Source organism: Danio rerio, chromosome 22, assembly GCF_052040795.2.
Source record: "Danio rerio strain M-AB ecotype USA chromosome 22, GRCz13ab, whole genome shotgun sequence".
In the NCBI taxonomy this organism is placed as follows: domain Eukaryota; kingdom Metazoa; phylum Chordata; class Actinopteri; order Cypriniformes; family Danionidae; genus Danio; species Danio rerio.
The window spans coordinates 9721667-9732725 of NC_141042.1; the positions used below are offsets into that span (position 1 = coordinate 9721667).

At 32.1% G+C, this 11059-nt stretch overlaps 2 protein-coding genes across 5 annotated transcripts in view; one reads left to right on the top strand and one right to left on the bottom strand.

Annotated features, from left to right (window-relative positions):
* Positions 1–11043, top strand: part of LOC147838413 (uncharacterized) — a 48412-nt gene extending 37369 nt beyond the window's left edge. Inside the window, exons 44-55 of one of the 4 annotated variants that reach the window (XM_087303298.1) lie at positions 1131–1304; positions 2083–2256; positions 2352–2525; positions 3400–3573; positions 4611–4784; positions 5822–5995; positions 7020–7193; positions 8224–8397; positions 9014–9187; positions 9599–9763; positions 10086–10210; positions 10435–11043. In XM_087303298.1, the coding sequence (XP_087159424.1) occupies positions 1131–1304; positions 2083–2256; positions 2352–2525; positions 3400–3573; positions 4611–4784; positions 5822–5995; positions 7020–7193; positions 8224–8397; positions 9014–9187; positions 9599–9763; positions 10086–10210; positions 10435–10487 (1909 nt within the window). In that variant the 3' untranslated portion in view covers positions 10488–11043. Of the gene's footprint in view, positions 1–1130; positions 1305–2082; positions 2257–2351; positions 2526–3399; positions 3574–4610; positions 4785–5821; positions 5996–7019; positions 7194–8223; positions 8398–9013; positions 9188–9598; positions 9764–10085; positions 10211–10434 lie in introns of those variants that run through there. The other 3 variants (XM_087303299.1, XR_015521401.1, XR_015521400.1) reach the window with 3 other exon arrangements.
* The window catches only part of LOC147838394 (uncharacterized), a 900722-nt gene that overhangs the window by 869833 nt on the left and 19830 nt on the right, over positions 1–11059 (bottom strand). The gene's annotated exons all lie outside the window — the stretch shown is intronic.

Genomic DNA, 11059 nt, shown 5'->3' on the forward strand with positions numbered 1-11059 from the left:
ATTTGGTCCAAATTATCATGTTAAATCAGCAGGAGTAATTGCAGTATACAGGTGCCAACAGATATAGTATAATGTAACATCACTTAAATGTATGTCTTTTAATAATATTTTCAGTGCATAGCAGAATCATGTAATCCTGGCACTGAATTTTCTTTTTTATAAGCCGGTGATTGTAAATCATTTGTGCACAACCGATTATAGTTTTGGTTCCTTAAAGATTGTTTATAATTATATACATAATCACTATACAGCATACCTGTCAACATTGGAATGTGAAAATAAGGGATATGTCCAGCATAATAGGGGATTTCCCCAAAAAACCAAGTTTAAGAGCAAAGGACGACCCCTGGTGGTTTGGTGGTATGGGTTGCGCATAGAGAGGCTCGGCTGTTCAGAGAAAGACTGAAAATATGTGAGAAATACAGAAAAATACCTTTACGGGATGATAGCGGGATAGATCTGTAAAATACAGAAGAATCCCGGGAAAAATGGGAGGGTTGACAGGTATGTTATACAATGCTATTTTACGTTGATCATAGACTTTGTGTGTCTGAATACTGTTTCACTCCCCAGAAATCTAAAAAGTGCTGCTTGTTTCATTTCTATCTTTGCTCTATTCTTGTATTGAAGTATGCTTGTTGTGTGTTTGTTATATTTTATAAAGATAGGCTCCACTACAGAATCACAATGAATGTAAACATTAAATATATTCAAATAAAACTATTCAAGTCATCTGGTGAAATTGTAGTCATATCTTAAAACATATTTCAGAAAAACAAAAGATTACAATGTATTTTTCCAGTATTGTGCAGCCCTAATGTAAACAGTAAGACTGTACAGTAGTCAAAGCATTAACTGACATGAATAAACAATAAGCATCACGTATTATTACAGCATTTAATAATGTTCGTTAAAGGGTTTGTTCACCAAAAAAAGGTGTTCATTTATTTACCCTCAAGCCTCCCAAATTGTAGGTGCCATTTTTCTAGATGAGTTTTTACAGAAACTGTGGTCTTTGGTGTTTATATGTCACTAGCTACCATTATTTTAATGCACCAGAATTTTCTAAAACCTTAGTTAATCATTAGAGATACAGTTTGAGTCATTGTCTTTTCTCTTTTTGTATTCAGTCTGTGTAAATGCAGTATTACAGAGGAACAGTGTGAGATCCTGACTTCAGCTCTGAAATCAAACCCATCACACCTGAAAGAACTGAACCTCAGTGGGAATAATCTAGGAGACTCTGGGTTTCAAAGCCTTGGCTCTCTACTGACGAACCAACAATTCAAGCTGGAGAAACTAATGTTAGTATCGTTATACTGTACAGCAGATACTGTGAGATTGAATTTTTAACAATTATGTATTTTTTCCAGACAATAATGTTCTTCGGTAGCACTCATTGTTATTGTGTTTTTCACAATTTTTAATCAAGATTTTTAATTCTGATTCACACAAGATGATAAACAGATATAATTAATAAAACTATGATGAAAATGTATTGGCATTTCTGTCAAGAAATTAAAGTGAAATTCATTGTTCAAACTCAAGAGAGAGGGACAGTTTGGAAAAAGTGAGTTTTGATGTGCACATCTGAACTGTAATGTACTGATCTCCCTTTGGAATGTAAGCTATCATTAGCTGTGTGCCTCATTAAGCTTTCAAAAATGTCAGTTAGTGGTAGATAAACCTGACGTGGGCTCTTTAAAGTGTCCCTCTCAGTAAACTCAAATGACCGCTAAAAGGCCATCCATCATTGCACTGGTGGTCTACCTTCATCCCACTGACCTTTTGCTTTTTATTTTTTGTTAATAGTAATTGTCAATGTTTAAAATCATTGGGCAATGGGTTAAACATTTCTACACTGATTTCTGTACCATACACATTAAATGGCCACAAAGCACTGTATGCTCTAGTTTCACTTTCAGTTTGGCTGATCACACACAATTATGGTCTGAGAATCTTCTTTCTGTGACAGCCATACACTGGTGAAAAATATATTGGAAAAAGAAAATATATTTACTGTAGCGCTTAAAGAAGATTGCTAAATGGATCTAAACAATTATCATCTCTGTTTGTCTTCAGTCTGTGTGTTTGCAGTATTAGAGAGAAGCAGTGTGAGATCCTGACTTCAGCTCTGAAATCAAACCCATCACACCTGAGAGAACTGAACCTCAGTGGGAATGAACTCAGGCACTTAAGAGTGAAGAAATTTTTTGATATGCTGAAAATATCAAGCTGTAAACTGGAGCGGCTGAGGTGAGAAACACTAACAGCTAAGAAATTTTCTCTTGGAGGTGGATGAAACAGAATTTTATTCTATTCAGAAGCTTATCTTAGATCTCTAAATGCAGGTTAAGATACTGTAGTATACAAGCCGATGATTGTGCTGATCTGGCTTCAGCTCTGAACTCAAACCCATCACACCTGAGAGAACTGAACCTCAGTGGAAACAATCTAGGAGACTCTGGAGTGAAAAACCTCAGTGATTTACTGATAAACCAACAATTCAAGCTGGAGAAACTACGGTTAGTATCATTATACTGTACAGCAGTAAGATGAAAGCTTATGTTATCTGATTGACTGAAGGTTCAAGATGTATGTGTGTCAGTTAAAAACTGAAGCAATTCAAACTTAGTGGTTGTAAATGTGTTTTATATGCTGCCAGTCTGCAAAATTGCTGCTACAAAGAGTTACATTTTAGATTAGTTTGCTGTCAGAATAAAATGTCTTCATAATTTACCTCACCATTATCATCCATCAAAAATGCTTTTGTGTCAGTGCAGTTTTAAAAAGTTCTAAATTATATTTTAGGGTCATACCAAGATGATGTATTTATCATCAAATAAATAAACACATAAATGTATTTGTTAGTTTAAACCACTGAGCACCATACAAGTCAACTATATGCAGCAAAATCCAACATGTTCTTTAAAAAAATATGTATTTGTTTGGTTTAAAGTACTGTAACATCATTTGCTGGACTATGTTGTTAGAGTACATGGTTTAAAATGACCATTGATACTTTTTAGAAAATTTAATTTTAAACAAAAAATGTTTTAGTTATTTTTGTTTAAGATACATGCTGGAATAGTCCGCTGTGGCGACCTCTCATATACTGTATAAAGGACTAAGCCGAGGGAAAAAATAAATGTATGTTTTTGTAGTTAACCTAGTTAATGCTATTAAATTATGATTCATGACCAGATTGTATTAGTTTTCTGAAATTAACTACATGAACCCTTTTGTTCATTCTATATTTCAACTGTACTCCCAAATCCTAGTTATTCTTCTTTCTTGATCAGGTTGGTGTATTAGTTATTGTGCCTCATTCACTCATGATGTACTACACTCAATTTCCCACTGAATCTGATTCATTGTCTTTTCTCTTTCTGTCTTCAGTCTGAGTTATTGCAGTATTACAGAGAAACAGTGTGAGATCCTGACTTCAGCTCTGAAATTAAACCCATCACACCTGAGAGAACTGAACCTCAATGGGAATAGACTAGGAGACTCTGGAGCTAATGGACTTGGCCATCTGCTGAGCAGTGTGGATTGCAAGCTGAATAAACTACAGTTAGTAACATTATTATGTACAGAAGTACTGCTTGGTTGAATTTTACTGTTGAGTTATTAAAAAAAAAAAAAAGACCAATTAACTTTTTGAAATTTCATAATGATATCTGACTTATTTTATTTAAAAAATGACAAAAGGGAAAATGGAAAAACTTTTTTAAAAAGTGTGACTATAGATTATTCTGACAAAATAATGGTTTCTACAACACTGATGGTAGTGAAAACTAAATTGGATCAATAACTCATGTTTTGGAGATTAGTTTATAAAGTTAGCAACAGAAGATTACCTCAAATAAAAAAATTGCTGCTACAAAGAGTTAAATTTTAGATTAGTTTGCTTTCAGAATAAAATGTCTTCATAATTTACCTCACCATTATAATCCATCAAATCTGCTTTTGTTTCAGTGCAGTTTCAAAAAGTTCTAAATTATATTTTAGGGTCATACCAAGATGATGTATTTATCATCAAATAAATAAACACATAAATGTATTTGTTAGTTTAAACCACTGAGCACCATACAAGTCAACTATATGCAGCAAAATCCAACATGTTCCTTAAAAAAATATGTATTTGTTTGGTTTAAAGTACTGTAACATCATTTGCTGGAGTATTTTGTTAGAGTACATGGTTTAAAATGACCATTGATACTTTTTAGAAAATTTAATTTTAAACAAAAAATGTTTTAGTTATTTTTGTTTAAAAAATATGCTGGACTTTTGGTGGTTCAATCCTCTGTGGGGATCTCTGATATACTCTATAAAAGACTAAGCCGAAGGGAAAAATAAATGTATGTTTTTGTAGTTAACCTAGTTAATGCTATCAAATTATGATTCATAACCAGATTGTATCAGTTTTCTTAAATTAACTACATGAACCCTTTTGTTCATTCTATATTTCAACTGTATTCCCAAATCCTAGTTATTCTTCTTTCTTGATCAGGTTGGTGTATTAGTTACTGTGCTTCATTCACTCATGATGTACTACACTCAATTTCCCACTGAATCTGATTCATTGTCTTTTCTCTTTCTGTCTTCAGTCTGAGTTATTGCAGTATTACAGAGAAACAGTGTGAGATCCTGACTTCAGCTCTGAAATTAAACCCATCACACCTGAGAGAACTGAACCTCAATGGGAATAGACTAGGAGACTCTGGAGCTAATGGACTTGGCCATCTGCTGAGCAGTGTGGATTGCAAGCTGAATAAACTACAGTTAGTAACATTATTATGTACAGAAGTACTGCTTGGTTGAATTTTACTGTTGAGTTATTAAAAAAAAAAAAAAGACCAATTAACTTTTTGAAATTTCATAATGATATCTGACTTATTTTATTTAAAAAATGACAAAAGGGAAAATGGAAAAACTTTTTTAAAAAGTGTGACTATAGATTATTCTGACAAAATAATGGTTTCTACAACACTGATGGTAGTGAAAACTAAATTGGATCAATAACTCATGTTTTGGAGATTAGTTTATAAAGTTAGCAACAGAAGATTACCTCAAATAAAAAAATTGCTGCTACAAAGAGTTAAATTTTAGATTAGTTTGCTTTCAGAATAAAATGTCTTCATAATTTACCTCACCATTATAATCCATCAAATCTGCTTTTGTTTCAGTGCAGTTTCAAAAAGTTCTAAATTATATTTTAGGGTCATACCAAGATGATGTATTTATCATCAAATAAATAAACACATAAATGTATTTGTTAGTTTAAACCACTGAGCACCATACAAGTCAACTATATGCAGCAAAATCCAACATGTTCCTTAAAAAAATATGTATTTGTTTGGTTTAAAGTACTGTAACATCATTTGCTGGAGTATTTTGTTAGAGTACATGGTTTAAAATGACCATTGATACTTTTTAGAAAATTTAATTTTAAACAAAAAATGTTTTAGTTATTTTTGTTTAAAAAATATGCTGGACTTTTGGTGGTTCAATCCTCTGTGGGGATCTCTGATATACTCTATAAAAGACTAAGCCGAAGGGAAAAATAAATGTATGTTTTTGTAGTTAACCTAGTTAATGCTATCAAATTATGATTCATAACCAGATTGTATCAGTTTTCTTAAATTAACTACATGAACCCTTTTGTTCATTCTATATTTCAACTGTATTCCCAAATCCTAGTTATTCTTCTTTCTTGATCAGGTTGGTGTATTAGTTACTGTGCTTCATTCACTCATGATGTACTACACTCAATTTCCCACTGAATCTGATTCATTGTCTTTTCTCTTTCTGTCTTCAGTCTGAGTTATTGCAGTATTACAGAGGAACAGTGTGTGATCCTGACTTCAGCTCTGAAATCAAACCCATCACACCTGAGAGAACTGAACCTCAATGGGAATAGACTAGGAGACTCTGGAGCTAATGGACTTGGCCATCTGCTGAGCAGTGTGGATTGCAAGCTGAATAAACTACAGTTAGTAACATTATTATGTACAGAAGTACTGCTTGGTTGAATTTTACTGTTGAGTTATTAAAAAAAAAAAAAGACCAATTAACTTTTTAAAATTTCATAATGATATCTGACTTATTTTATTTAAAAAATGACAAAAGGGAAAATGGAAAAACCTTTATAAAAAGTGTGACTATAGATTATTCTGACAAAATAATGGTTTCTACAACACTGATGGTAGTGAAAACTAAATTGGATCAATAACTCATGTTTTAGAGATTAGTTTATAAAGTTAGCAACAGAAGATTACCTCAAATAAAAAAATTGCTGCTACAAAGAGTTAAATTTTAGATTAGTTTGCTGTCAGAATAAAATGTCTTCATAATTTACCTCAACATTATCATCCATCAAAAATGCTTTTGTTTCAGTGCAGTTTTAAAAAGTTCTAAATTATATTTTAGGGTCATACCAAGATGATGTATTTATCATCAAATAAATAAATACATAAATGTATTTGTTAGTTTAAACCACTGAGCACCATACAAGTCAACTATATGCAGCAAAATCCAACATGTTCCTTAAAAAATATGTATTTGTTTGGTTTAAAGTACTGTAACATCATTTGCTGGAGTATTTTGTTAGAGTACATGGTTTAAAATCACCATTGATACTTTTTAGAATATTTACTTTTAAACAAAAAAATGTTTTAGTTATTTTTGTTTAAAATACATGCTGGAATAGTCCGCTGTGGCGATCTCTCATGTACTGTATAAAGGACTAAGCCGAGGGAAAAATAAATGTATGTTTTTGTAGTTAACCTAGTTAATGCTATCAAATTATGATTCATGACCAGATTGTATTAGTTTTCTTAAATTAACTACATGAACCCTTTTGTTCATTCTATATTTCAACTGTATTCCCAAATCCTAGTTATTCTTCTTTCTTGATCATGTTGATGTATTAGTTACTGTGCCTCTTTCACTCATGATGTACTACACTCAATTTCCCACTGAATCTGATTCATTGTCTTTTCTCTTTCTGTCTTCAGTCTGAGTGATTGCAGTATTACAGAGAAACAGTGTGCGATCCTGACTTCAGCTCTGAAATCAAACCCATCACACCTGAGAGAACTGAACCTCAATGGGAATAGACTAGGAGACTATGGAGCTGATGGACTTGGCCATCTGCTAAGCAGTGTGGATTGCAAGCTGAATAAACTACAGTTAGTAACACTATTATGTACAGAAGTACTGCTTGGTTGAATTTTACTGTTGAGTTATTTAAAAAAAAAAAAAAAGACCAATTAACTTTTTAAAATTTCATAATGACATCTGACTTATTTTATTTAAAAAATGACAAAAGGAAAAAATGGAAAAACCTTTATAAAAAGTGTGACTATAGATTATTCTGACAAAATTATGGTTTCTACAACACTGATGGTAGTGAAGACTAAATAGGATCAATAACTCATGTTTTGGAGATTAGTTTATAAAGTTAGCAACAGAAGATTACCTCAAATAAAAAATTGCTGCTACAAAGAGTTAAATTTTAGATTAGTTTGCTGTCAGAATAAAATGTCTTCATAATTTACCTCACCATTATCATCTATCAAAAATGCTTTTGTTTCAGTGCAGTTTTAAAAAGTTCTAAATTATATTTTAGGGTCATACCAAGATAATGTATTTATCATCAAATAAATAAATACATAAATGTATTTGTTAGTTTAAACCACTGAGCACCATACAAGTCAACTATATGCAGCAAAATCCAACATGTTCCTTAAAAAAATATGTATTTGTTTGGTTTAAAGTACTGTAACATCATTTGCTGGAGTATTTTGTTAGAGTACATGGTTTAAAATGACCATTGATACTTTTTTTAGAATATTTACTTTTAAACAAAAAAATGTTTTAGTTATTTTTGTTTAAAATACATGCTGGAATAGTCCGCTGTGGCGATCTCTCATGTACTGTATAAAGGACTAAGCCGAGGGAAAAATAAATGTATGTTTTTGTAGTTAACCTAGTTAATGCTATTAAATTATGATTCATGACCAGATTGTATTAGTTTTCTTAAATTAACTACATGAACCCTTTTGTTCATTCTATATTTCAACTGTACTCCCAAATCCTAGTTATTCTTCTTTCTTGATCATGTTGATGTATTAGTTACTGTGCCTCATTCACTCATGATGTACTACACTCAATTTCCCACTGAATCTGATTCATTGTCTTTTCTCTTTCTGTCTTCAGTCTGAGTGATTGCAGTATTACAGAGGAACAGTGTGTGATCCTGACTTCAGCTCTGAAATTAAACCCATCACACCTGAGAGAACTGAACCTCAATGGGAATACACTAGGAGACTCTGGAGCTGATGGACTTAGCCATCTGCTGAGCCGTGTGGATTGCAAGCTGAATAAACTACAGTTGGTAACACTATTATGTACAGAAGACAGAAAAAAGACCAATTAACTTTTTGAAATTTCATAATGATATCTGACTTATTTCATTTAAAAATTGACAAAAGGGAAAATGGAAAAACCTTTATAAAAAGTGTGACTATAGATTATTCTGACAAAATTATGGTTTCTACAACACTGATGGTAGTGAAAACTAAATAGGATCAATAATTCATGTTTTGGAGGTTAGTTTATAAAGTTAGCAACAGAAGATTACCTCAAATATTTCTTCAATTAATATTTTTTATATACATTTCCAGACTAAAATAGGTTTCAACACTTATTACCTCTGAAAAGTAAGAAAAGGTCCATTGTTCCAAACAATACACAAACTTTTTCAATCAGTTCTGTGTTGATGTTCTTTTTTTAAATACACTTTTAATTTATAACTATTCATTCACTTCTGATAATGGCTCTAAAACTGAGTTTAATAGTATCCAATTCTAGCTATATGGTTTATGGTTCTGGAAGTAAGTTTCCATTTTTCATTTCTAGAACATGTGTATGCCATTCACAAATTACAAATTAATCCATACACAAATTTAAAATCTGATGTCATTGATTTTTTTGTTTCTGTCTTCAGTCTGTGTGATTGCAGTATTACAGAGAAACAGTTGCACTTCCTGATTGCAGCTATGTGTATTGACCCATCACACCTGAGGGTACTGGACCTCAGTAAGAATCAAATAAAAAGCAGAGGAGTGAACATACTGTGTGATGTGCTGAATAAACCACGCTGTAAACTCAAGAGGTTAAGGTGAGGAAGACACAAGAAAACGCTTAACATAGTTTTTTTTTAACTTTGTATTTTAACTTTAAAGCTTTTACTCACCATCACACAAAGGACTTCACAATATATTTGTGAGAAATAATTGCTGCTAGTGATGGGCTTTATTTTATCAAACTTCCACCAGGTACTAAACACAGGTCAAATTTGCAGAGTTAAATGATGCAGGTTTCATTTCATTTTTTATTTAATGTTATTTCAGTGAACAGTAACATTCATAAATGCGAAGCTCTAGGAATTCTCTGCCAACAGAAATCTATCAGATGAAATTCCTCATCACATTATGGCTATACATTTACATATAAAAAGAAATTACAAATTTACCTGCACCTCCAGGGTCAATATGGATATCTATTTTTTTCTGTGTCTGTCTCTTTCTAGACTAAATGACTGTGGCATTACAGATGTTACACCCTTAACTCAGTCTTTGACCAAGAACAAAGCACTGGAGTTCTTAAAAGAGCTTGAGCTGAGTAAAAATCAAATAGAATACTCCGGAAAGCAAAAACTCAGTGACCTGCTGCGAGACTCGAACTGTAAACTGAGGTGAGTAAATATCTGTTCAACATCTATATAATTGAGCAGAACTGAAGTGGGGTTCATTACAAGACAATTAGTTAAAACAAAACAATTGCAAATGCACTTCAATTCTTTTGCATTTTGTGACTTTTCATCAAATTAAAGATGATCAGTTTTATGAATACAAATTTTTCCAAATATAGTATGTACAGTACAATTTTGTCTTGTCTTGGTATTGTGAGCTCAGTGTTGTGTATAATCACACCCCTGCTATTTTGCTCATTAAAATAACAGTGATTATTTTCAGCTTTATTCACTACACACTTGTCTGTTGAATTTTTCATTACAGGCTAGAGGAAGAAGAAGGTTTGGTTAGACGGGTTATGGCATTCTTTACAACATGGTCAAAAGCTCAAAAACCTGTGGATCTCACAGGAGATGAAAGTTCATCAACAGATGAGGACGCCTCTGAAGGTGTTCGATATAGCACATGTGTGTGTGTGTGTGTGTGTGTGTGTGTGTGGGCGCGTGTGTGTGTGGCTGGTTTGAATTATTATTAAACAACAAATAATACATACTCAAAATATATTACTATGAAGAAGAGATTTCTAATGCATACAAATGCAATATGTATTGTATATTGTATATTTATTGTTGGTTTATATTCATACAAGGGTATTTTTTATTATTTTTAACAGGTGAGACTGAACAGGCAGAGGAGGCTGAAAAGCTCTCAAATGAGGTGGATTAGCTGGAAGTGCAGTATAACAACTACATCATGATGTTGCGAGTCAATTTTAGCTTTTCTGTCAAATGATATAAACAATGTCCAATGTGAACAATTAATTTATTTTGGTCTACATCAACACCGGTTCAAATTTGTTCTAGTAATATGCATTGTTTATATTTATTTAGATTGCAGTTATATTTAACATATAGGTTTTGCATATATTTTAGTTTTTTACTTTTATATGTAACATTTTCATTTAAATTTGTAGTAAGTTCTGTGTCTGTCTACAATAAATGAGCGAACATTTCTCTACAAAAAAAAAAAAAAAAAGCTTTGGCTGATGGAGGATGGTGTCTGTTTTCCCACATCAGCCATAAGTAACTTTTAATACAACCAGAACCAGCTGACAGGATTTATGTACTGACCCATAATCCCCTGCACTCTTAAGTTGCTTGTCTGTACAGTGATCAGACAGTCTAAATTATTTTTGTTGAATGTTTCTTTTTATTAATAATGTATGCACTTGTATTGCATGGCAAAGTATTGTAAATATATAAATAAAAATGGGATCATTATATTTGCTTGATCTGTTC